General features: G+C 36.1%; 2 protein-coding genes and 1 long non-coding RNA gene across 3 annotated transcripts; 1 reads left to right on the top strand and 2 right to left on the bottom strand.

Moving 5' to 3' along the window:
• Window positions 1–37: 37 nt before the first annotated feature.
• On the bottom strand, window positions 38–777 carry LOC133666044 (uncharacterized). The gene is made up of 2 exons (XR_009829573.1): window positions 509–777; window positions 38–376 (listed from the first exon to the last, which is right to left on the bottom strand). It is a non-coding gene; the product is annotated as an uncharacterized LOC133666044 (long non-coding RNA).
• LOC107996056 (guanine nucleotide-binding protein G(s) subunit alpha) lies at window positions 322–21,153 on the top strand. The gene is made up of 10 exons (XM_062074120.1): window positions 322–2,427; window positions 3,301–3,373; window positions 5,385–5,439; window positions 6,591–6,710; window positions 9,874–9,971; window positions 14,990–15,044; window positions 15,112–15,185; window positions 15,666–15,845; window positions 15,947–16,151; window positions 16,231–21,153. The coding sequence occupies exons 1-10, from the start codon at window positions 2,289–2,291 to the stop codon at window positions 16,375–16,377; spliced, it is 1,146 nt and encodes a 381-aa protein (XP_061930104.1). The 5' UTR covers window positions 322–2,288; the 3' UTR covers window positions 16,378–21,153.
• On the bottom strand, window positions 16,231–27,633 carry LOC107996115 (ATP-dependent RNA helicase Ddx1). Its single transcript, XM_017054018.3, has 12 exons — window positions 27,482–27,633; window positions 27,315–27,366; window positions 27,065–27,255; window positions 26,789–26,988; window positions 26,237–26,707; window positions 25,980–26,149; window positions 25,743–25,905; window positions 25,469–25,655; window positions 25,092–25,385; window positions 24,797–25,014; window positions 24,609–24,729; window positions 16,231–24,551 (listed from the first exon to the last, which is right to left on the bottom strand). Exons 1-12 carry the CDS (start codon window positions 27,495–27,497, stop codon window positions 24,433–24,435), a joined length of 2,202 nt encoding a protein of 733 aa, XP_016909507.1. The 5' UTR covers window positions 27,498–27,633; the 3' UTR covers window positions 16,231–24,432.
• Between the last annotated feature and the right edge of the window lie 14 nt (window positions 27,634–27,647).

Below are 27,647 nucleotides of genomic sequence, written 5' to 3'. Positions count from 1 at the left end.
TTAATTGTAGAAACAAATATTGTTAAAATAAAAAACCTTTTATATTTATATTATATTCATTTATTTTTATCTTGATATTAATTCTATAAAAAAAAATTATAAAATTTGAATACTTATAATTTAATCGGTAATTATATTATTTAGTACATATGAATATTTACATATAATATATATACACACATAAATGGATTGATCACAGCGCACTTGTCATACTATAAAACTAAACGTACATGAAAACATCGAAATGTACATGTGTGTTACATATGAATATATCGCAGTATAACGATTTAGTTCCAATAGATGTTACAGATAGCGCTAGAGTCAATGCATTAACACTTCACAAGACAGATTGTTGGCCCCCGAGTCCGAAGTGAATCTATCGAAAAATTTTAAACAAAAGATCGAACGTGAGACAGTATTGTGTGTATCATTGTAAGTTTTTTTCCGAAGAAAAGAGTGATAAAGATACTATTTGAAGAACAGGGCGCCTAAAAGTCAGGATACGAACCTGATCCATCTCAAGCGCGGTGAGCCGCCGCGCTGGTGGGCCTAGCAGACGACATGTTGGCTGCAGGGAGTACCTCGTCTCGGATGTTTTGGTCGCGAATTTCCTCGGGGATTCTTGAGTGAGGAGAGTGAGCGAACGCGGTAAAAGTAAGGTGGAAAGAAAATAAAATCATTCGAGGGTGTGTGCGAGAGAGGGCACACGGTTGGGTTCCCCGAGTGGTGGTTGTGCCGCGGTCGTCGACAAGAAGCTCGTGGAGAGGGGTAGAGACTAACGAGCGGCGGGGAGGGGGAACCCGGACGAGCCCTCGAAAAATTGAGGAGTCAACGAAACGAAAATTAGAAAAAGAAGAAAAATTTCAAAAATCTCTGGTGCGTAAAGATTTTTTTGTGAATCTTAGAAAGAACTTAGAAAGATTGTCGGGACTGAAGTACGAAAAAGTTCATGCGACTTAAAGAAAATCGGTGTAAACTACTCAATCGCATAAATCATCTTCCTTATTTATGGGAGTTGTCGATTCCACGACTTTCTTCAATTTGCTTGAATAAAGAGGTAGTAGCGCACCGGAGCCGATCTATTTTAACTTCTCGTTGTTCTGTCCGAAGGGTAGGGGCTGTGTGGTGAAGCGAGGCGAGGTCGAGCTGTCGTATACACGCGTACGAGTCCCTTCCTTCTGAAACGATTTCGCGTGTGCCTCGTGTTCGCGGGCCATCACAGGAGGCGCATCAGACAGTGCACGTCAACCTATTATCCCAGTCCCGGTCTTGCTCCCACTCTCGAGTATTCATCGTGCCTCGTGTGTACTCCCTCTATCACAACCTGCAGCGAGTATTTCGCGGCCGGTTTTTCGTCAGTGTCAAATCGAAAATTCGGAAGTGATTCAATTTTTTCTATATTATCATTATTTTCTCATCGTATCAACAAGCATTTAATTAATCGTGTTCAGTGTCATCGCACGATTCGCTTATTTTCGTTTGAGTGAATCAATTTATTATCGAGCCAGGTGTTACGACCCGTAAACGTCGCTTCCCCACAACAGATTGCCCTCCTAGAAATTCCAGTATTTAGCGCCCATATTCAACAAATCATTGTGATCCTATCTTTTCTGTATATTCATATTCGGCACGCACAAGATATCGAAGTTAGTCTGTTGGACCAGCAGTACTGTCGTTGATCGTGTATAGCTATGGTTTCGCGGGTAGTGCGAAATAGTGAAAGAAAAGCTGTGAAGTGAATCGAGTGTAGTGCAATTGAGAAGACATCAAGACATACAGATGCGTAGTTGTTATTAGTGTAAAAAACGGAGATAGTAAAGGGGCGACAATCAGAAAAGGAGAAAGATTAGTATATAAGAGAAGGAGAGCGAAAGAGAGAAGCATTATTAAGGAAGAGGGAAGGAAAGAGAGTGATTAAAGAAGAGAAAGAGAGAGAGAGTTTGATAGAAGGACAAAACTCGAGTGTGGAGAAGTACGACACGGTGATAGATAAGTATCGAGTGACAGACACGGTCGGAACGAAGGAACGAACTTATAGTAGGTATACGTCGAAAGGAAGTGAATCTCTACGAATTGCGGTGACAGAGAATATATTTATTGAACATTACATTCACACGAGATAAACAACACGCGTTGACGATAGACTCGTTGCGCGAGTCTATTCTCTCTTATTCGGGAGTAATATAGTGGTGAGATTATCTTTCTCCGAACTGAAACAACAGAGAACAACAGAAGTGGAAGGGAAGAGCGAAGAGGGTGAGCCGCGCGTGTCTCTCTCGTGGTGTGTCATGGGGTGTTTCGGCAGCCAGAGCAGTAAGGCCAGCCAGGATGACAGCAAGAACCAGAAGAGGCGCTCGGATGCCATTACCAGGCAATTGCAAAAGGATAAGCAACTTTATCGAGCTACTCACAGACTTCTTTTGCTTGGTAAGTAAATTCATTAAATTTTTCATTTCTTCTTGTCTTACTCTTTCGATTATGATATTTTTCTCATAAGATCTTTTATTATGTTTCGTTTGAGTTATTTTCTTTTATATTTATTCTTTTTTAGATTTAGTATAATCTATATCTGTGTACACGTGTCACAAACAGAGAAAATTTCCGCTAGAATACCAGTTGAATCGGCTTCGATCACCAATTTTGGACAAAAAGCGTCCGGTCAGAGGATAGGCCGAACATTATCGCGATGTTCAGCAGCGCGTAATTCAATTTTATCGATTATCGTATGAGCCGGCACCCACGAATATCCAGCGAGCTGGCTGGCTCATGTTGTACCCTTTTCGTGTCGCTCTCTTCGTCTCCTTCTTCTCCTTCTCTCGACCGAAGTCTTTTTCACATAGTCAGCCAACATGGATGTGCGCGTGCGCTCTTACACATGCACACATACTATCTACTTATTGCGATACTTAACCCAACACCTAGCCATTACCTTCCTATTCTTCGTTTATGTAGGTCGTCGTTCTAATTCGACGTGTGGACGTGTGTTGTGTGTTGCGTATAGTCGATTCGTAACTGTAGGCTACGAAGCAACAGCTGTTACTGTATTGTTTCCCCTACCGTGTGCAATTACGATTCTGTTTTCCGTTTACTATTCCTGTTTTCCAGAAAAAAAAATACGATAATATGCTACTGTCTTACGTGTCCATTGAATAACCTTCCAAATGATCATATAGAAAATCGATATCGATCTTTAGATATATATATATATATATATTTAAAGCCATTGCTTTTTATTCCTTTTTTCTTTTTTATTGCAAAAAAAAAAAGAAAGAAAAGGAAAAATCGCTTTTTATGTTTTAGGAGCGGGAGAGTCTGGGAAGAGTACCATCGTCAAACAGATGAGGATATTGCACGTGGATGGTTTCAGCGAAGCGTAAGTTTCGTTGCTCCATTATAGCTTTGTTTTTAAGCCAATCTAATATTCGATATTATTCATACAACACGAATGAATGCATTCGATATAACACGTTAACGGCGACTGATATATAACTTCTAGTCCTTTTTTTTTTCTTCTCATTAATGTGCGTTTGTAAATGATTCAACTCGCGACTAATTCGATCCATCGCGTGATTGCAATATCAACACGTGGCTTCAGTAAATTAGACTTCTTTTTTTCTAACTTTCTTTTATATTTAATATTTTAATGTTAGCTCTATTTTCTTGTCATAATTAAATATCAACATAATTTTTAATATTAACATAATTAAATTCTTATTAAATTGTAATTCTTTTATATAATCTTTCTATAAGCATAATATATAGTCTTTCAATACTTTTTCTTTGTTTTTCGCCGATCGATCCATTTGCACATCCAGTTGTTCATGTTGGAAAGCATGCGGACGAATCAAAAATAAAGTCGCGAAACGATGCAGGCCAGACAGAAACAAATCGTTATCGTATAAAGAATGTCGGTATACGTGGAAAATCAGAAGCAACTAGATAGAATGAAAACGACGTGCAAACAGACTGGCTCGGCCCGATTCGTATGTGTCGTAAATTCTGTCTGCCTCCGGCTCTGATAACGAACCCGAACGCACGCCTTATTACTTATTACGTTTTGCGGTGATTTCTTTTTCATTCGCTTTTTTTTCATCTTTCATTCGTTTTTCCCTTTTCTTTTCTTACTTATTTTCTTTTCTTTTTCTTTTCATGTTCCAAAATTGTTCGCGCATTATCAAATATTCGCATACGAACAACTGGATTTGCTTCAGCATGAAATCGCGGGAAAGTGTTTCCATCGTCGAATTTCACAGGCTGTTTTTTGCTAGCGACGCGATTCTAAGAAACATTACGTGTTCAACGCGCTTGATGCAGATTTCGCTTGTTTACTATGGAAACATACCGTACAACCTCGCGTATTTTTAGTCTTTTTTTTCTCTTCTTCCTTTTACTTTCCTACCCTGTGGCATTTTTGCATATAACATATGTACAAATTCATTCTTGATTATCTGTCTCGCCTCGATCACACGATGTACATGATAACAATCTTAGGAATTTTAATTGGTTTCAATTAAGCAAATAGAATTACATAAATATATTTACATTTGTAGTAGAAATTTTTGGAACACGGTTAATGGGAACAGCAAAACGAAGCTTTTAACGTATAATCCTAGCGGTAAAATCGTTGATGTAGGCGGTCGTTCGATTATTTTTAGCATTCTTGTATTCGAATAACGCTTGTAATAGGCCGCGAATCTTTTTAATACGCGGTCACATAAATTCGAAATATCAAAAATTGAGAGATTGTTCAAAGAAGTCGAAAAAAGAGAGAAGTAGAAAAAAAACGAATTTTTAAAATTTTTTATAAGAAAAAATTTTAATTGCCGCGAACAATAGCGGCAATAACAACATTGTATTGTAAACTTCTTGAATAATAATTCGATAAGAATGTGAACCTGATCAGATTATCGTCATTTTATAATGTATCTGTACATATCACATATACATGATATACACGAAAGTTTCAAACGAAGTTTACACGAGTGGCGACAGGTATCACCATAAAACGAACAAGATCCACATGAAAATCCATTGTTTTCTACAATTTCGTCAGCGAAGAATACCGTATCCATCGATCATTGATATTTAGATCCAACGCGAAATTTCCAGTATGTCTCCAAATTGATGAAATCGTTATACTGAAACTGGCGTGATGCCGTGTGATCTAAAATTACCGAATGACTCTGAAACTAATAATGAAAATACATATGTATGATATGTCTATCGTTCGATGTTGTTTCGATATAATCGAAATAGTAATAATCGTCATTTTGAGTTATCGGTTTCTTTTTTTCGCACGGCATTAAAATGTATATATCGATATACAACGAGATCGAGATCGGAGGATGAAGTACACCGTTTGTTTCTCACGCTTTTCTGTGCAGGGAAAAGCGGCAAAAAATCGAGGACATCAAAAAGAACATCAGAGACGCGATACTGGTAAGAATTATTCCTTTTTCGATATTTGTTTACGCTATTCAATTTCATATTTCGCGCGGCATCCAACACTCGTTCAAGATTATGTCTAATTGTTTATTTTTATTCCACTGTGTGGATCTTATAATCATCATTCTTCGGGACATGCATAAAGCGTAAGATAAAATAACTTGTGTAATGTGTTGCGTGCTCTATATTATTTTTTCGTTTCTCTAAGATAATTATCCGTAACAAGTGGCAGATCTTATTATGATACCGATGTTGGATAACACTATTACTGCTAGATCGCTATTACTGCTAAATATTCGATTACATTCAGTATATTTTTTGAAAAATCGTACCTATGTCGGTAAAAAAAAAAGCAACTCTGTATCATTTTCTAACACATAATTATATTTATTAATAACTCTTAGTCTTATAACGTAGATGTGTCCTCGGTTAACGATGCGACACACTTGCCTTTTCCGAAAATATCCTTTCGGAGTAATATTCGCGAAACACGTTGAATAACGCGGTATATTCTGGGAATTCAGTGATTTATAGCTAAATCGATACTAAAGCGTTGATGTTTTCTATGCCGATGGTATTACAGCGAAGGAACGAGGGTCGCCACGAAATCGAACAATTTTTTTTTTTTAACGTCGATAAAAATTTCCTTCCGTGTGATTTCCGAGTCAAAGTTGCGGTATATACGCGAGATGCGTGTAAACGCGCCCGTTTCGACGGGCGTCCCGTCATTAACGTTACGTGATGCGCCCGTAAATTCGTGATGGTTTAACGCGCCGTGTCGAGGAGAGCAGCGTGCTGTCATCAATTTGTCGTTCGAGGCCGTGTTTAGATACGCGTATCGTCTGTAACCTTGCAATCGCTTCCGTATGTCGGGTGAATGTAATAGACAAGCCTGCCCCGTGGCACTTAAGGATTATGAATGACATATTATCTGCGTGTGTAAAGATAGATACGGGCGAAATGGTAATTTCGCATTAAACTCCTGCGAAGAATGCACTTTCTTTTTTTATATTCGCGATAACGTAATCGTCGGTAAATCGTAACTGTACGCTCTATCGATACGCGTGGAAAGTGTTGCTCTCTCTTTTTTCTTTTTTTTTTTCTTTTTTTTTGTCCCTTTTCATCAGATCTGCGTTCCTTTTCAGACGATAACCGGCGCGATGAGCACGTTAACGCCACCCGTTGCTTTGGAGGATCCGGCGAATCAGAGCAAAGTCGACTATATCCAGGAAGTCTCAAACTCTCCGGACTTCGATTATCCCCCGGTGAGTCACAGTCAACTTATTTGTTCCACGTGCTTTTATATGTGTATCTTCTTAATGTAATACAATGAAAAATGCGTTACGGTCTCCGCAAGTGGTTCGCTGTCGTTTTTCTCCGGTCGAATAAAAGATCGGTCTGGCGGATACGATAAAATACGCGGTACTTAATTTATCGTATTTAATTTATCATTTGCATTCGTTGGAAGTGCGAATATTATTATATAGAGACGGTGAAGTAATGTGAAACAGTCGCAACGTATTATCCCTTTCTAACGACGGATGAGATACTTTTATGGTATCGCGAAATATCGTCAGAATTTACGATAGCGATACAAATTGGCACAATTTCGTCGCGTGAGAGCCACTGTGTGGCATGATCGGTGTTTACAATGTTTACACAGCCATCGCACATGTTGGTGTGCTATACGGTGTGTTCTGGCTGTGATGTGCTGCGCCATTCCCCTCGTACCTCGTACACGAAATGCGCTCGTGTATGTCTTTGTGTCGATCGACTACTGTGCACCTTCGATTATCCAACCCTGTCACGGTGAAAGCGAGTCATGTTTCGGGAAGGAATATTCTCCGATGTATACCCGTTTTAAATCTCTCGTGGCGTGAAACGAAAGAAAATCCGAATATTCTTGGAATCGTGGATTTTGACTCTGGTCCAGCTGGTTAAGCTGTACGATCCTATTTTACGAACTCATCGATCATCCATCTTCGATCTACGATCGGCGTTACGCGTTGATACGGCGAGAAGAGGGTAGATTAAAATTTTATTACCGCGATGATTTTAATGAAGGAGGGCATTATTTCGAGGAGAGCAGACGCGCGCGATTATAAGTGAGAGACGTGCGACAAGAATGTTCTGGTATGGATCGCGTAATTTCACAAGCCGGCGCGTATGATGAATCGCACGGTGAAATTAGTTAGGGGAAAACAGGGGAGGGTGTAGCATTAAAATATTACGACACGAGCGAGCACGGTACACGTTATTTAACCCGTTTAGTCATTTTATATTCAGGCCAGCAATTCTGCCGCGCCTCTTTGAAACGTGCGCTGAAGTTGCTAACGCGATTTATCCCTTAAAGATCCGCCTATTTCTTCCTCTTTCGCACGATGTACACGCCACCTCGAAATTTTAACGAATTCGCCTTATGCAACTTCGGGATCGATAACACGAGAGAATTTATCAACGAGCAATCCTCTCGACGATGCCTTCAAAAGCAAACAAAGAACAAGAGTGTTGAATGAAATCTTTTTCTCGACATCCCGAATTTGTTCAAGGGGGGAGGAGAGATCGATATCCCCCTTTGGCAAGATACACTTACGCGCGAACAACGATATATAAGAAAATCGATCTAATTCGAGAGAACGGTAGGAAAGATTATAGGGGTCGAAGAGGCATTGACATTTTTCTCAACCAGCTAGAAACTTCTGTCACAACTCGGGGTGAATAATGATTTTTCCCGTGCCAAGAAGATCGGGCAAGAGATTTCGAGAGTTCCGAGGCCCGCGAACGCTTCGAATCGTCGAAAACGAAACGTGGCGCATCTCGAAATAAAGTCGTCGCGACAAAATAATCCATGTGTTTTGCGTCATTCAACTGGCAGTTGCTGCTACGTGCGTACATGTGTACATATACTTTTCACGTAGCTTTTGTAGCCCTGGTTGTATAGCAACCGGATCGTAGTTTTCTCGTCCTTCTCTTGTATATGCGTTTCGACAATTCGAATCAATCGAATCAACTCGCTTGATCGCGGCTTCGAGTTTTCACGAGCGAGTTTTTACTCCCTCCTTGAGAAAAACTGTCTGGATTTTTGCTCGACGAAAGTTCGCTCATCGAAATACCTTTGACCGGATGTAAAACATCTACGAGCACGAGTAAAGATAGTCATCCGTTGATCGGGTAAGGTGAAGGGTTTAAATTTGAATTTCTACGATATACATGTGTCGGTATGCGTACGAAAGAGAGAGAGAGAGAGGCATTTATGCGTGCGAACAAACGCGTCTTTGTGTCAAGAGGAAGTCAGGCTATCTTTTATTCCGTTTCGCCGTTCGACGAGCCGCGTCCAATTTGTCACTGTCGTTTCGCTTTTTGCATATCTGGCCGTCACTCGTCGAGGATACGGAAGTTTATTTCGAGTCGAATTCTACACCGAATTTGACCACCGTCATCGGCCGCATCTGTGCGGTTAATCCTTGCTTTTACGAAAATATAACAAAATAAACGTTGGAACGAAATTTGCGGGAAAGGCTAACTAAAACTAACCACCGTCTAAAATTGTCACCGTCGATACCGTCACGGTTTATATTTTTCGTGATAATCCCGATCCAAAATTTCCACACACTTTGTACACGTTGGATTATAGCGTGGATATATTGTGCGAAGGGGAAATCGAAGAAGGAAAGAAGGGGAAATCGAGATTGAGATAATTGGTTTAATAATCGTGAACTGGTCTCTCCCTCTCTCTCTTTCGAGAAAAAAAACAAAAATTTAACAATTCTTAAAAGACTTACGATTTCTCGCTTTGATGTAAACAATAAGCACACGATCAATTTTTCCTGGTTATGCTCGTTAAATTAATGCTCGTTGATATCTCGACTGTTTCGAAATTAAATTACACCTCGAGAGTTATCACGATTGCCGCCTTTTTTTTTTTTTTCTTTCTTTCCCGTCCCGACAATGCTTCGGCAATAGATGTTATTCGAATATTTATCTTGGCTCTGATACCTGGTCGATATCCATTTTTATATAGGGACGGATAATACGCGCGTGTAAAGGCAGTGCGGCGACGATCACCAGCGGCAAAATTAAAAATGAAAATATTTTCGTCGATAACGGGACGCATATTCCGGTATAAGTTGAACGGCGAAACGTTTTTCTCGTGGACCAAACGCGTGACGATCGAATATTCCGTTGTCACGGTGATAGTGGCCGTTGGCGTTCGAGCCAAATTTTCCGTTTCGTCAGAGTCGCACGTTTTCTTAGATAATTAATGAGACACGATAGAAACGGCCGCCAAACCGTGAACTTATTTGCAAATCTAACCCACGGATGCGACCATTTATTTTCGAGCCGTTCTCATTTCTTCTCATCTTCTCCATTTTCCACCACGTTCTTCCAATTGTGATTCACTAATCGAATTGTAATTCGTGTTTCCAGGAGTTCTACGATATCGTCGAAGCCCTTTGGAAGGACCGAGGTGTTCAACAGAGTTTCGAAAGGAGTAACGAGTACCAACTAATTGACTGCGCTAAATAGTGAGTCATCCTTGCTTTCACGAACATTAACATTAGAATGAATCGAATGCGCAGCAATTGCATATAGGCGATGTAATAATAGCGCGGGCAACCGGATCGATCGATGGTGTATCATTGATAAAAACGGGGGGATTAAAGATTATCTGTCTGGATTCGTAGCGTTTAAATGGTTAAATGGAGCCGCGACACATGGTTATTTTAATTCGCCCCCATGCTTGATATTATCGCGATCACGATAAGAGGCACGTACGATAACGTTTGTATCGACGATAATGGGACCGCGCCCGATTTACCCGCGGTTCGTACGCAATCCTTTCAACTATTCCGCGCGTGCCATAGAGTATAACCTGGAACGAGAACTCGTTGTGTTCCGTGAAAAAGAAAAGTGTAACGGATCGCCTATGTATGTATGTGTCTGTACGTGCATGTTTGTGCGCGTATTACACATGTATCTGTTATCATCGAATCTGACTTGTAAATAATCTGCAACGCGGTTGGATAAATTTTGGAAGCGTTCTCATGACCGCGATACGTATATGGTATATCCGTGTATATTCATGGGCCTATGTGACACCGATTTAATGCCAATGGAGACAATGCCTTAACGAGGTAATCGCTTTAATAGGGGCCACTCGTTTATCTAGGGGTTCTCGATGAATTGGCCCAACCTCGAACTTTTTTCACGCTGTTCACTGACACGCGAGCTTTTCACGTATACGAAATTGCTCGAATACACCGTATACACTTATTTCTACTCGACTCTTCCTCTCCCTCCAGACCATATTTTTAACATCGTACAAAATATTTCTTTTTCTTCTATATTTCTGAATTTTGACAGGATTTATCAGAAAATCGTTACCATTTTTTAAGCTTGACGGGGCAACGTTTAGGATCTCTCATAATAAAATAAAGAGGGAACAGGTTTGCGAAAGATGCGTTTGATAATTTTTATCGGTCGGCTGGTTAATAGCTAAGCTGGTAAATCGGATCGGATGGAAAAAAGGGGAAATTCCCAAAGATCGTGTGTATATTTTCAACTCGAGTCTTTTCGAGTATTATTACTCGAAGAGAAGGATACCCACCGATCCGAAATAAATTTATATAAATGAGCGAAAAACTGGTCCGCTCCGGTCCGTCCCGGTCCATCAGCTCGCTTTAAACTGTAGCTCCCTTTGAAAATTACATAGGTGAGGCACATAGGTTGTTGCACTGGATCGTGGTCAAACGAGCGTGAATCTCGTGTGTAAACGCGAGAAAACTTATCCGTTAAGCTAACAAATCCCATGTGACCGATCGTTTGCCGTCTATCAATTCGTCGAACGCTTTAATTGGATAAAACTCGCTTTATATTTGGCCACACAACCTTGCACGGCCGTTTCTTCGTGCCCGCATACGCCAATTACCATGGGTGGTATCGTGGCCTGTATCGTTGACACTGTCAACGGGAGGAGAGAGAGATTAAAACGTTCATCGTTCGTGTGATGCCCCTGGGGGGATACCATATATATTCACGATATTCGACGTTTAGCAGCGACTTGGCGAATAACGTTTAGCGGCGAGATCGCGATCAAGATGGTGATAGTTTTCGTTTCGGTTTAAAAATATAGTTAGAACCCGGTTACAACCCGGTTACTGCACCTCTTCGTTCGTGCAGACGTCCGTTCGTGTGAATTTTTTAACCCCTCTCTTGTTTCTCTTCTTTTTCTTTCCTCTCGTTCCCTTTTCTTTCTTTCGATCCTATCTGTCCGTCTCTCTCTCTCTCTCTTTCTCTCGTCCTCTTGTGGAAGGAGAGAAAGAGATAGAAATCCGTCGATAAAAATAGTGCATCGTATTTTTAGAAAACACTGCTCGAGATATAAGATATTCGCGTGGACCACGGAGACGCTAGATTGTTGTAATTTTGGACGCTTGTTTGCTAAACACGCCTCTCATTCTTGATACGCGATCAAGGATTACGTACATACATACGAGAAGATAAATAATTGGTCGTGAAAGTAACGGATTCATTTTTTTTTCTTTCTTCATTTTTTTTTTTTTTTTTTAACAAAGAGAATCAAAATTAAACAACTTGGAATATGCTCGGATATACTTAACAAAAATCGAGAAATACGGAAAAATATCGTCGAATTTATATCGGTGAATAAATATTTGTTCTCAGGGAATAAGAGATTGCTATGCAATTGATTGATCATCGATTGTTGGTTTGATTGAGCATTTCTGACTGGAATGATTATCAGATTTTTAATAAAATTCACAGACAAAGAATATTGTTTGTGTAACGCTGTATATCTTTTCTCTAATTTTTTCGTTTCGCTTTGAAAATTTAATTCGAAGCTACTTTCCATATCAAATTTTTCTTTCGTATTGAAGATAAAAAGAAAAATCGAAGGAAAAGATAGGAAAGAAAGAAAGAAAAGAAAAATGTACCAGAGAGGAAAAAAGGAGAGAGAGAGAGAAAAAAGAAAACGCTATACACGGGGAGAATCGAGTAACGTGCCAATTACACGATGGAATACCTCGGCACACCTTAAAAAAGGAAACACGTGTCTCTATATATAGACGCTGGTCTATATGCTGGGATCACTGATGTTGCCACACATAGTTCATGAATGTTTAGGTCGATAACAATCTTCTTCCGTGGCATCGTCACGTTAGATAAAAACTAATATATTTTATATTCTCGTGAATAACTTTCGATTCTTGTGCCTCAAATATAGATCGTAAAAAGATCGATGAGATCATTTCGAAAAGTCTTTGATGTTTTTTTTTTCTTTCTTTCTTTCTTTCTTTTTTTTTTTTTTTTTTTTTACAAATCACTACCATATTTTTTTTTATGTAAGATTAGTTTTCGTGAATTGAGCGTTATATCGAATCTTTGCACATTTACATCGAGGCAAGAAACAATAAAAACGTGATATAAATCGAGATACTCGTGATCGTGGGGTAATTGGAATCGCCAGGTTTCTTAAATATTTACGATTCGAGCCAACGATCGTTCGTAACGAAACACAGAATGTTAGAAAGCTTCAAAATCGAATAAAGAATATACTTACTAGGATGTTCAACAGGATTCGATTTGGTCTGTTTCGTTATTTATTTAGCATAGCATTGTTTTGCGGTTTAACCTCGTTTAAAATTCGTTGTAATTTATCTTAATGAAACTAACACACTTTATTTACCTTATTTTACATATTGTTTACATTAAAAAAATTCGTACAGAAAATTACAACACCAGAGATAGTTGAATACATGAATATTTAATTTTATTGCATCCTCCGTTATCATTTCTCGCAATTTTCCGATAAAATAATCTTGACAGTTGAATCGATGATTTTAGAGACTTTGACAATGGAAATGGCGAAAAGAGGCAGGCGCTATATCTTATGTGTCTTATCGTTGGAAATAACGTTGTTAGAGTTGACCTCAAGGTCGGTGAAGTTACACCGCTTTGGTAACCAGAAAATCGTTCCGCTGTAGCCAGTGGGTCACGACCTCCTTCCTCTTTCAATTCTCCCGAGGTCGATAACCTCATTTCAGTGCGAGCGCGCCAATTTCGTGACCTACCTTTCTCACGAGCCTACACACGTTCCTCTGTAGCCTCTCTCCTGTCCCAGAGGCTCCCGTTTGCCTCTCCTATGCACCCACTTACCGAAAATCAATTTCGCCGATTTCTGCTTCCTCAAATTTACTCGAGGAGCCAAGTTTCTGGTTACTTACGCCTGCCGAGGTCATTGAACGCTGTATTAATTGCCGTTACAACATTTCTCCTGTACCTATATATCTCGTTCCACTTCCTTCGTACTTTTTAACTCGTGTGTATCATCTTCTATAACGAACACATGGATAACATTCCAGAGATAGTAGGTAAATAATTTTGAAATTTCTCGAATTTCTAACGTTGCGATAATATTCCTCGTTCAAAGTTCCGTAATATACCGAATGAAAAACTGAAACTCTGTTGTCTGTACGGCTATTTAATATCCGTGCCGGGGAGCAATGATGGTGTCTGTCAGTAAATATATTATCACCGTCAACCGACTGTGGAAGGCTGCATGATGGTGTCAAAGCGAAGATCCACCCTTGTAGGCTCTCTCATATATATATATATATATATATACACACATACATACATATGTACATACGTACACATATATACCTGTACCAGGGCGCCAGTATACATGCACGAAGTTAAGTCTGTACGTACGATTGATGGCGAGCAGCGGTGGCAGTGACCCATGACCCGGATTGGAAACTGGGTGCTAGAGAGGCATACCCGGCGAGGCCGAGAGGGCGAGAGTTGGGGTTAGGATAGGACACCACCGAGGATCGATTTTCCCCCTTCGTGCGCTCTCATCCACCCTAGACACCAGCCGGGGAGGGTCTTTTGAGAGAAACAGAGAGAATATAAAAGAGAGAGGAAGAGTGAGAGGGAGGGAGGAGAAGCAGGAGAACGTGGATAGGAGGATAGAGGAAGAGGAAAAAATAACGAGAAAGTATTAGGAAGAGAAAAAGGGTGGGAAATATGAGAATCTCTTTTCGGTATTTTCTCATTCTCTTCCCACTCTTTTTCCAATTTCTGTTATTTATCGTATTATCATGCGTATCATTTTCTATCGTCCGAACAAATAAAAAATTTTCCGAATTCGATTGGAAGTTGTTCGGAAACGTTTTCAAGCGATTAATTTTACTTTTCAATGATCGGTATTTCGAAATACGGATACCTCGAATCCATCTTCCCTTGCTCAGCGTTTTAAAAAAAAAAGTGAACAATCACGAACACAGTGAAACGGAGATGATATCCGTAAATGTGTGAAGTGACTCACACGATAACAATGCGGTTGATTGGTGACGATCGTTATCGGGGATGGTCAACGTTGATCAGAAATAATCACATATATACATTGGATTATGGCGTAGCTCATTATATTATCGAATCGAACACTTCGTAAAAAATTTACAATTTCCACGAAGTCTCGATACACGAAATGTGTAATCGTATCTTTTGTTTTCTGTTCCAGTTTTCTAGATAAGGTAGCCATTGTTAAACAACCGGATTACACCCCCACAGAACAGGTAATGATCGGCACGAGCTTCTCACGTGAAAGCGTTATGAATGATAAATTTTATCGATCTGTTCCAGGACATCCTCAGGTGTCGAGTCCTCACGTCCGGTATCTTCGAAACACGGTTTCAAGTCGACAAAGTAAACTTTCAGTAAGTCCTCACCGATAGCTGCTCGCTTTACTCCAATGTCGTCTAACTATATATAGACGACGTATTACAGTAACATCGGCCGACGGTAAATATAACGCAAAGCAGCGACGCGCATCTCATCCCAGCGTATATATTACAGCTATAGACTTACGTGCTGTACGTGCAGCGAAATCCGTTAGCCGCGTTAACGCCTCCACAACTTTATAATATTTTCCCTTTTTGCCTTGTGGTCCCCGCCTACCTCTCTCGGTTAGATCCTATATTTCGCGTTAACTTTACGGAGAAACATTATTTATCGGTCCCCTGTACAATTTCACACCGTCAAAGTTAAATTTGTGAATCGATTTTGATTTCAATTTTTTTTTTCTTTTTCTTTTTTTTTTTTTTTTTCACTCGTCGACGGTGTTACGTAAAATATATAGTATGGACGATGTCCTCCAATTGCGTTTCCAATAATATTCAATGATTGCTTGTTTGCAGTATGTTCGACGTTGGTGGTCAACGTGATGAGAGGAGAAAGTGGATACAGTGTTTTAACGATGTAACGGCAATCATATTTGTAACAGCATGTAGTAGTTATAACATGGTACTCAGGGAGGATCCGACAAAATTGAGACTCAGAGAAAGTTTGGATCTCTTCAAAAGCATTTGGAACAATCGGTACGATTCAATTTTTTTAATTTTTCATCGTACAATGTGATTTGAAATAATTTTTACGTATTTGTTTTTCTTTCTTTCTTTCTTTTTTCTTTTTTTTTTAGGTGGCTTCGCACAATTTCCGTAATTTTATTCTTAAACAAACAAGATCTATTAGCGGAAAAGATAAAAGCAGGAAAGCACAAATTAGAAGATTATTTTCCAGATTTTGCGAGATATCAGACACCGGTTGATGCTGGGGTAGTAGTAGATCCTTCGGAACCTCCTGACGTCATGAGGGCCAAGTACTTCATTAGAGACGAATTTCTTGTAAGTACATTCCAATAGAGATTAGGAATCGTGTTTTTATTGCGCGAGCTATAAAATTTCTCGATTGGATTGTTTGCAGCGTATAAGCACAGCGAGCGGCGACGGCAAGCACTATTGTTATCCGCACTTTACATGTGCCGTCGATACGGAGAACATCAAGAGAGTGTTTAACGATTGTCGGGACATCATTCAACGGATGCACTTGCGCCAGTACGAGCTCTTGTGACTTCGTTCCTGCCAACATGTCCTGTCATCTATTCGTATAAAAATTACGGTAGTGATCCATCTTGAGCTAACGCGAGTCAAATGAATCGTACCGTGGGCGATCTGAATAATATCGCGATGTACGACGATATATAACATTGGTACGTGGAACTCTTCTTCGCTTATCTGAAGCCGTTTAATTATTCAGAAAGTAATGCGTCGAAGACTCCGCGTGTATGCATACATGATTGATGACTGCGAGTCGATCATTCTTCTTCGACAGAGAGTTCAAGGAGAAAAGTTGATACGCAGTGGTTGGGGATTACCTAAAGAAAATCTGTCTCGCAATGGAGAGAATAGTTCTCTTTTTGCACAGAATCGCTTACTATGTCATTGGTGTACAAGCAAATTATGCCCTTGCGCATTCTACTCTAACGATCGTTTTGACAGAAAAAAAAGAAAAAAAAAAGAAAAAATATCTTGGGCATTTCGATTACTCGACTCCTTTTTTAGGTTCCGTCGAGAGTGTGCTGAACGTCCTGAATGGGGGGAAATAATATTCTTTGCTAGAAAAAAAAAACACGTGCAATTTTAACTATTACCTCGTTAATTTTATTCTTATTACGCATCAATTTGTTGATAAGAGTGTGAGAAAAAGAGAGAGAGTCTGGAAGAGAGCGAGAATGTACGAATGTTTCAACGTGGGCCATTGTTACAAACTAACATGACGGCGATCGCCTGGCTCCTTCGTCCGGCACACTCGTCGCGTTATTATCTCGTTCAGATTTAGTATTAAGAATGTTTCCTTAAGATTTAGGTGATTTCTCCGATAAAAAAAAAATCCTTATTGAACGTTGAACGTTTCTTTACTCATTTTTCGAATCTCTATTTTTTCCCCTTAAAACGATTTAATTATACTATCTCCCTACTGTTTATTGGTAAATTAATTTTTTCGAATTTTCGAATCTCGATTTTTAATCACATTGGCCCGACCCGTAGGAGTCTCAGCCGCACGTCTTTTTACAAGAAGAGTATTTTGTGAGATTTTACAGTATTTCGAAGAGCGTTTTAATTATATAACTATGTATCAAATATGTACAGGGTGACCGTCCACGGATTCATGTTTTTATGTACGTTTCCTATGAATCGAGATTCCTCATTGATATCGTTTTTACTGATTTTCATTGAACTATTTTAATTCGTGTACTTAGGCACATAAATATTGTCATTGTAGCTAGTGTCTACATGTAAATCCTAAACGTACGCAAGAGAAATTGTGCCACGTGGGAAATTCGTTTTACACGTACACTTCTGACTATAGTGTTAGGCTCCAACTTTACAACAATCAAACTTTACATCATTGTAAACGTTATAAGTAACATACGGAGGTAATAATATTTTGCTTTATTTATTCGATTTCGTAACATAAAGTCTCGTGTCTCATTTTCGAGTATTAAATGCTTTGTATCCTCGGAGTATGCAACGATAAACGTGTACAAATTTCGATCGGTGCATACTAATAATCAGTTATCATCCGAACTTCTTAGGGTAAAGTTTTCTGAACCAAAGTGCGATGTGTGAATTTCTTATCTCACGTATCTGTACTATTTGGACACCCTGTATATCTCCTATTACTTTCTTTTAAATCTCGATTGTATTTTTTTCTTTCGTTCTACTTTTTTTTCTTTTTCTTTTTTTTTTTTTTTTTCTCTCTCTCTCTTCTCAATTTCATACCAGAATCCAGAGGACGAGAGGGATTTGTACGCGTGTGCGAACTGCTTCGAAACTACGCGCATTGCGGTTATATCTCGCACGTGCGTACACGTGCGCGTTCTATTATAATTATATAAATTGATAAATTAATATACATATTAATAACAGGGGAAAAAGGGGGGAAAGAAAATATTTATCTCGAATCGCAATGCGCTTTTTTTTTTCGTGGCAGCACGTTCGCTCGTATACTTACACACACTCGTACTCCTACGTTAAAACCGGGTTACTGATCTGTGTAACATCTACTTTTATAATAGGTAACAAGAGTTTAACGTCAAATTAAACTGAATAAAATAAGGATACGAATAAGCCACGTTCCGAAGGTTTATATAACACGTCGTAAATATATTAGGGCATCCGGTCTTACTATCCTTATTATTCTCTGTTTTTTGTCTTCTTTTTTTCTTTTTTACACATTTTTCTTATTAAATTTAATCATGTTTATTCCTTTTCTTTTTATTTATTTGTCACTATTAATTATTTCTTCGTAAAAGAAATAAGAAGAAAATTGTTCACGAAATATTTCTCAAACGAGAATGTTTTCTATTTTTAATTTTTATAATATATCTAGTTTATTTTTGTATCGATTTGTATCGGTCGTTTAAAAAGTATTTCTATCCACAATTATGGATAAACCAGATTGATTTCAATCTATCTCAATAATGTTCCGTCTAATCATGTTTAACATTATGGCCGTTGAAACGATGAGGATAGAAATTCCGGACATTGCATAAATGGTTACTCCGTAAATGCTAACGAGCCCACACCCTCATAAATGTATTCTCATGTAATATCAATGTATGGGCCCGTGTGCATACATATATATGTATACCTATCGTACTAAACATAACTGACAAGCCATAGTTTGTAACGGTATTTATAACTTTACGAAGTGTTATTTTTACTGTAAAACTTGATGACAGATGTAAGAGTGAAAGCAAGGATGCGAAGGAGTGAAAGACAGTGAGCCTGTGCTGCGAGTATATATATATATACATATATATATATATATGTATGTATGTATGTATATATATATAAAATATTATCTGTCGATGAAACTTCCGTGAAACTTTAATGTTCATCCAGCACAAAGAAATATGAACCATCATTTCGTGTATGTAAAGCGCATGAACGAGTATTGTGTAATTGTAGTATTGTTGCGAGTATTTGTAGATCTTGTGTCTTGTTACAATTTTTTTTTCTTTTCTTTTTTTTTTTAAACCAAGGAACACGTTCGTTCTAATTCTGAATGCTTTATCCAGTGATATCGGACAACAAAAAAAAGAAAAAAATAAAAACAAAAATTATGTACTGGACTCAAAAAAAAAAAAAAAAAGTATTCCTTCGAACGATTGACACGTTTTCGCGTCGGCCGCGATGCAATAAGGATAAATGCAGAAGTAAAAGAAAATACTTGCTACTAATCACTTGTTGAATGTAAATGAAATTCGTAAATGTAATTATAATCGATTGTTGTGTGCGCGTACACAAGCGAGAAACAAAGCGGATACCGAATTAATAAATAATTAATAAAATATTACGTGGCCACGATTATATCGATATATACATATACATACATTCATTATATATACGTACATATATATATTGTATACATACGCCGATCGCACAAGTTTTTTTTTTTTTTTTTCTTTTATCGTACGTACAATGTACCAGGCATGTGAATATGTACATGTAAAAATAAGCGGTGCAAGTAATTATTATTTGTAAATACAATAATAGCAGGTACAGATGTAAAGCAATGACGCATCGATAATTTGACAAACACTGATTCAAAACTGTGCGTTTGGTTTATGAATGGTACTATTCGCTACATAATGTCCCCATAAACGTGTTTTACGTTGGCGATTTTGTAAATTGCATAACGCCGCTTGAAAAAAAAAAATGTATCGTGCATTTAAATCTTTTTGATAGTGATTGCGACTATTATTCTTATTTTAAGATAAAGAAAAAAATTTTATTTTTCTTTCTTATCCTCCTCGATGCTGCAACAAAATCAAAAACGGCCCATTCGCATTTTATACAAAAACGAACCACCCACCTCCTATTTCTTCTTTCCTCGTGATATGACACCTCTCCCCCTCTCCCCTCCCCCCTCCTCGTGCAAGTGAAGAAATTGTCGATGAATACGATGTAACACGTTGTCCACGAAGCGCATTAGTCCCTTTGTGGGCCACGTTGTTGAGAGTATTGCCTTAAAAAAGCGAAAGTCAAGGTAGACGGAGTGTGCATGGTTGAAATCGTCGTAACGAGAGACAAATGTAACGAGGTTTGCAACATTTTTGGTTGCGATTATCGTTGATAAATGACCAATGATCGAATTCGATTTGCGAAAATCAATACCATTTTTCAGGGTTCTTTAATTGATCCCAAAGAATCTAATCTAATTGGAGAAATTAAAAATTCGAAATTATTAATTATGAATTCGTTACACGTTACTAACTAAGCCACGGAACGTCTGCTCGTAGATAAATACGCGTTTTATGCTATCATGCTCGCGTTTATGTTAAGAATACAGAGTCATTTATTGTGATCGTCTTATCGTTATACTGTTACTCGATAAAAAATTGTCTTTACACAGTCAGATTTTATTAAAGCGAAAGATGTAGTTATAGTATACTATTATTATCATCATTATTATTATTGTTATTATTATTATTATTATTATTATTATTATTATTATTATTATTATTATTATTATTATTATTATATTATCATTGCTATCTTCTTCATTCTCATCCTCGTCGTCACATTATATCATTATCATCTTCATTTTCACCATCGTTATTAATATTTTAATAATTTTAATCATTTATTATTGTGATTAGCGATTACCGTTGTAATCATTGTTAAAAGCTATTTTCGGGAGAAATTAGATTCGTCGATTTAATCTAGAGCGATTTATTTATTTAAATGACTACGATCAACGCATATTGAAAACATTGTAATTGCTATATTCGAATATTGTGGTTGTCGTTTCGAATAATAGAGATATTCGTCTTTCATACATCGTAGTTATTTATAAAGAAATATTTTATCATCAAAAAAAAAAAAAAAAAAAAATTTCACATTTCACTTCTATAAACATCGAGCCAGAAACTTGGATCGTGAGTTGGCGCATAATTCTAAGACGATTTAATGAGAAACGAAGTTTTCAGAAGTCTTAATGCAAGGCGAAGGTCGACTCGTGAATGACATATACACATCTATGTATACACATGCATAGAAACTGAATAATCGTTCTCAAAGTTATCAGAATTAGTAAATCGATGACGCATATACAAATGCATGGAAAGTCAATAAGTTCAATCGTTTGAGATTACGATTATCATGAGAATAAATACCATGCATTTTCTACCTATGTAGAAATGTAAAGGTGCTATTTTTTATTTCATCAAATTATTTTCATCGGAAAAGCGAAAAAGAAGAATCAGGAAAGCAATTCATTTGAATCGAGTATCGTATTCGTTTTAATTTATTTCAAATAACAATACATATACGTTATTTTCATCGCTTTTTCATTTTTTAATATGTTTAAAAGTAAATGTAGAGTCACTTGCGTCAGATTATTGTGATATAACTCGTGACATTCTTTGAATATTTTCAATGATCACTCTTGCATATGTAATAGACATTTCGCGAATACATTTCATTAGAATGGACGCGTAAACGTAATATGATCCTGTTGAAAACATGATCTTTCGGAGGTGAACCCTTACCACGTCTCTATCTTTCCATCCAGTCGTTCGAATTTAGGCAATAAAAAATGTTCCACTGTCTTCTATCTAAAACGTCTTGACTGTTTTGCATCATAGTTCCAAACGTTTCCCGATTATGGGTCGTGCCTGCCTATATATTTTTCATTGATTTTTTACTTGGCCAAAAATCGAGATTTAATAGAATTATTAAGATCATGATTTTATATCGACAAATCGTTCATTATCTTCGTAATTTTTCGTTCGTTCAATTAAATCGAATTACGATTCAACGTGAGATCAATTCGACTCAAAGAAATACTGAATGAATAATGTGAAAGAGAAAGAAGCTAGCTTTGAGGCTCGGGCGCGGCAACTATTCTATTCGTTAAATCAAGAAATAGGAAGAACTGTGGTTTCTCGCCACGTATATTGTATCGGAGTAATTTGTATGAAAATATATATGTACGATGATTGATCGTCGATGTTGTCCGAAGTTTTTTTTCTAGTCGTCCTCGTATTCATTCGCTAGGATCCAAAGAAGAAACGAGAACGTTCGTTTGATACAAAGCGTAATGCTTTACAAAATTATGGAAGACACTTCCGGATGAAGATGGACAATAGTTAAAGCTATAAAATCGAATTTGGAAACTGGCGAACGTTTTCTATTGGAATTATTTGAAAATTTATCGGAAATTGTGTAAAATGAGAACGAAATTTATCTTGTCGGTCACATGACGAATCATTTAATTGCTCGTGCATAAATATGTAATAATGGATGAGAACTGGGAAATTAAAGAGAGAAAAAGGGAGAGAAGAGTTTTACCAACTCGTAAATAAGTACGTTCCCCCTTACTTCTTAAAAAAAAAAAAAAGACCCGTGTTTTCTCCCTAATCCTTAATGAATTCGTTGTTACGTGTATCTTAGAAATATGTTTAGCTGAAGACTTAAGAAAGATTACTATTGATGCAGGCGCAGGAGTAAGAGTAAAAAAAGAAAGCGTTGAAGAGTAATGTTCGAATAAGCGCTAATTATGCGAGTGAATGGATAATAACGCGTATAAAGAAAAGAAAAAAAAATATACAGAAAAATATAAAACAAAAAATATGCGTGATGTAAATGGATAATAACACGAGAAATTCGTTAGGAAATGAAATTAAATGTTGTCTGCCCCATGATTACTCTTGATATTAAAAAGTTGTGCTCTTGCGAGAACGAGCACGAAGAATTTTTTTAAATACTTAGACTAACGAGTATTCACGATATAACTGCACAATAAAAAAAGTAAAATAAAAAATATAAGCCGATACACATTGCGTACAATGCAATCAAACGAAAAGATATGGTTACTATATAAAATACACGAACAAGTATTGATCGCCTGAGTCGTTTAGTTGTCGAAGCTATTTAAGTAAGGATCGTGGGGTGGACATGTAGTATATATGATATACAAATATATATAAATAAATAAATAAATATATATATGTATATTTATATATTATATAAATATATATGTATATGATATAAATATAATTCATTGAATTAAAACGATTGAATGACTGCGTGAATGATAGCTGATATGCATTAAAATAAAAAGGAAGAATGACTCGTACGATTATAAATGTGTTTTTAAATTACAAAAAAAAATAAAATAAATATTTCATTCTCATTCTGTGATGACTGTCTGAATATGAAAAAAAAAGAAGAAATGTTTTCATGAATCTATGCTGATTAATTAATTAAATTATTATAGCGAATAAACAATTCGACTCGTGTTGTACTAATTGTGCAAAAGAAATAAAATGAAATCACCTACAAGTGTGAAAATATGTGCGCCTCATTCGCTCGTGTCGATGAGACGCGTTATGTTCGTATAGCGTGTTACATATGAATCATATACACTATTTAAACAAAAAAGGGAGAACACGTACGCTATATCTGAATGCAGAGAACAAACAGTATGATTTGTATACTGTATAACTTTAGTCGTTTACTATTGATTTCGAGAAATGTGTATAAATTATTATGTGTAATTAAACAAAGATCATTTAGTAAATTCTAAGAGTATATAATATATATATAATATATATATATATTATATAAAAAACTGAATCACACATGCGCGCGTGCGCGCACATGCACATATACAAATAAAAAACATACCAAGATATTGTGAAAATTACAAAATCAACAGTACTGCAAGGCCATTGTATTATACATTTGTGTAATTAAAATAGCGATGGTACAATTATGAAGATTATAAAAACAATAAACACTTACCGTATGTCTTATATACACATATACTATCTAAGTGCTATCTAAATCATATGTTTTTTTTTAGAGATAATATATAATATTTCATTCATAATTAATTATGAAGTAAATGTTGAGATACATTGTTACATGAAGTAATATGTTATATTAATTGTAACAAATTTATATATTACACTTGGAAGTACACTATATTTATAAATATTAAGAGACTATTCAAATACTAGTATAACATATTAAAATATAATATATGAAGATAGAGTTAAATTAAATTAGAACATAGTAAGTAAGTTTCTCATATAATCATGTGTAAACCATTTTAATTCGCCGTTTTCACCAAATGTCTTTTTAGATACCAAATTTGTGCTTTAGATTCCAAAGAGGATAATTGGGACACGTAAGGCGCCATTTGCTGAACATGATTTTGATAATTGGAACCTAAAAATTTATAAATATTAAGATATAATTTATAATACCAGTATAAAATTTACATACCCATTGTCGCTCTTTTTTCTCCATATGTAACTTTTCCATCGAAATCATTCATTGGAACTTTCATATCTGGATCAACTTGTTGAATTGTGATATTTAAATGATCTTCAATTTCAGCTAAATACTGGAAAAAATAACTCCAATTGAAAGTCAAAAAAAAAGTAAACAAGTCGTACTATATTAAAACTTACGTTTGGTTCATTGTACCAAATGCAACAACCACCCTTATCAGTAAGATTAGTATTGTAACAATTTCGTCCACGAGAAGAACACCATTCACCGTGATACCATACTTTTTCAGGAATTTTACTAACTAACGAAATGGCTAGACCCATTCGTTCAGCTCTACCAACTCTACCTATACGATGTACATAGTTTGATTTTTCATCAGGTAGAGTTATATTAATCACTAGAAAAAGAATTATACAAATAATAAAATTATAAAATTACGTAAAAATTTATTAAATATTAGCACAATATACTGACTGAAAGGTAATCCTGAAATATCTAATCCTCTAGCTGCAACATCGGTACATATTAAAAATTTTACTTCTTGTCTTTTGAATTTCTCTAAATTAGATTTACGTTCTGCAGGCTTTCGGTCGCCATGCAAACATACGCATGAAAATTGGTTTCCACCAGATTGTTTCAAATATCGTTCCAAATTATCGCAATCTAATTTAGTTCTACAGAATATAATGGCTCTGTCCATATTATGCTCCTTGATGGCACGAATACAGTATTCACCTTTTAATATTTTTACAGCCTCTGAAAGTGTTTCTATAAAACATATTTAACATATTGTTAGATTTATAAATTATAAAATAATCAAGTTATGCGGAATTATTTAATTCGAAACGCACCAGGATTGTTACTTCCGGGTCTTATATTATCTCTATTGTGAACTCCATCAGTTTCTATACATTTTCGTAAATTATGCCAAGATTTATCTTTCTGTGGATCTACTATTACAACAACATGATGCACTGTTTCAGGAACTGCATCTTCACCTTTCAAATCTACCCATGTTGGAAAATGCATCAAACGTTCCTGTGCAAATATATGCAAAATAAAAATTTGTTATACATTTTTTTTTTAAACTTATATAACATTACAAATTACAATTTAAATATTTACCGCCATCTTTTTTACTTCAAAAGCATGTAGAGTCGCAGAACAAACGATCATCTGCAATCTTTTTCCATCTGATGTAATTTTTGGTATCTGTCTGTGCAAACGATCGATTAATTCCGTATAACCTTGTTTTAATAGACCATCAGCTTCATCTAAAATAAAGAATCTGAAAAAAAAATTATACAATAACTATTACTATATTTGATAAATGTATTATACAAAAAATATATTATATAATACCTGCAATGTGTTAAAGACAAATAGCCACCTTGTATTAAATCTTCTAAACGTCCTGGTGTTCCAACTATTATATCTACACCTGAATTTAATACAGAAATTTGCTCTTTTACACTAACTCCGCCAATAACCAACAATTCTCTAATAATTGGATCTTTCAAATATTTTTTAAACTGTAGAAATATATACATTTTATAAATTATAATATTTTAAAAAGATAAGTAACATTTTAACATGAATTATAATTATTAATATCTTACTTTTTGTATTTGATTATAGGTTTGTTCTGCAAGTTCTCTTGAAGGTTCCATGATTATAGCTTGAGGAGCATTACATTTAGGTTTGCCATCTTCTTTGCTTTGAGTTTGATTACTATTTATAGAATTTTCTCTTATAGCCTCTTTAGGTGCTGAAGCAACAGCTATATAATCATTTGGAGGAGGATATTTAAATGGTTGGGCTCCAAAATTGAATGACATTTCTGCATTTTTCAATACTACAGCTGGATAAAAAGTCTGTGACTTTTGTTGTGCATTTAATGTAAATGCTGGACCTAAGTCTGCTCCATTTAATGTGAAACTAATTTCACCTTTTGATAAATTCAGAAGACATCCAATTACATCATGCATTCCAAAAGATTTTCCATAGTTATCAAATTGCTTTGCATTTGATTTTTTACCAGTTCCACCATAACCAAAACCAAACTTATCTGTTCCTAAATCTAATGAAGCCTATAATTATAGATATAATAATAATTATAATATATTTTATCAATCATTTTTTAAAAATTAATAAAATATTAAAATAAATACTTGAGATGTAGACCAGCCTACACGACATAATCCTTCATCAGTTACTATAGCTTCAAAAAAATATTTGTCTTTCCCTTGAATTCCTTTATTTGCTCTACAACCATGCCATTCTTTCTGTTCACGACTTTGACATCTTAAACCATCAGGAGTTACAGCTAATGCTCTACCTCTATCAAACAAACTTAATGCCCAATGTGCAGCTGTAAATAAAAATACTGTCACTATTGAATAAAAAAAGCACAAAACAATTTGTAACAAATATCAAAAGAAACATACAAGGTTGATGATGACCACTAGAACTACTGCTCATTTTACCAGATTCTAAATCTTTTAAAGTTTCCCATACAATTTGCAAAACTGGTAAACAAAATGCACCAGTTTTTCCACTACCAGTTTCTGCAGCCATTAATACATCTCCACCACCCAAAATTAATGGGAGTGCTTCAGCTTGGACATCAGTTGGTAATCTGCATAAATATATAATATTTAATATTTTCTTTTATATATATAATTTTATTTTACTTACGTCCATTCCATTTCATCAACTGCCTTTCCAATTTCAGGCAAGACACCCATTTCTTAAATAAAATTTTAATAATATTTAAAAATTTTTAATAATTTTTGTCAAAAATAATAATTTTATTGACAATATTATTATATGTTATAAAAAGATATAAATTAGAAAATATTTACCTTCAAATGCTGTCATTTTTCTAGTTTTAATTTATGTCTCTTATAGATCAAATTTAAAGATATGCCATTAAAGAAAGTATTACACCGGTACTAAGAAATGATCAGATGTGTCTAGAGATATCTAGATATTCGATATAAGTGCCATCTATATGCATGAGTCATAGAA

The sequence above is a fragment of the Apis cerana genome, linkage group LG4 (assembly GCF_029169275.1).
Source record: "Apis cerana isolate GH-2021 linkage group LG4, AcerK_1.0, whole genome shotgun sequence".
NCBI classification, from domain to species: domain Eukaryota; kingdom Metazoa; phylum Arthropoda; class Insecta; order Hymenoptera; family Apidae; genus Apis; species Apis cerana.
Note: the sequence above shows the minus strand (reverse complement) of the source record. Positions and strands in the feature narration are given on the sequence as shown.

Bases quoted from the DNA above. Each gene is read 5' to 3' on its own strand.
- LOC107996056 (XM_062074120.1), top strand. From the start codon at position 2,289: ATGGGGTGTTTCGGCAGCCAGAGCAGTAAGGCCAGCCAGGATGACAGC. The intron at 6,711-9,873 runs GTGAGTCACAGT...TCGTGTTTCCAG, and splicing joins CGGACTTCGATTATCCCCCG to GAGTTCTACGATATCGTCGA. The intron at 15,186-15,665 runs GTAAGTCCTCAC...GCTTGTTTGCAG, and splicing joins GTCGACAAAGTAAACTTTCA to TATGTTCGACGTTGGTGGTC.
- LOC107996115 (XM_017054018.3), bottom strand. The intron at 26,708-26,788 runs GTATTTATTTTA...CTATAATTATAG, and splicing joins TAGGCTGGTCTACATCTCAA to GCTTCATTAGATTTAGGAAC. The intron at 24,552-24,608 runs GTATGTAAATTT...ATAAATTTTTAG, and splicing joins AGAAAAAAGAGCGACAATGG to GTTCCAATTATCAAAATCAT.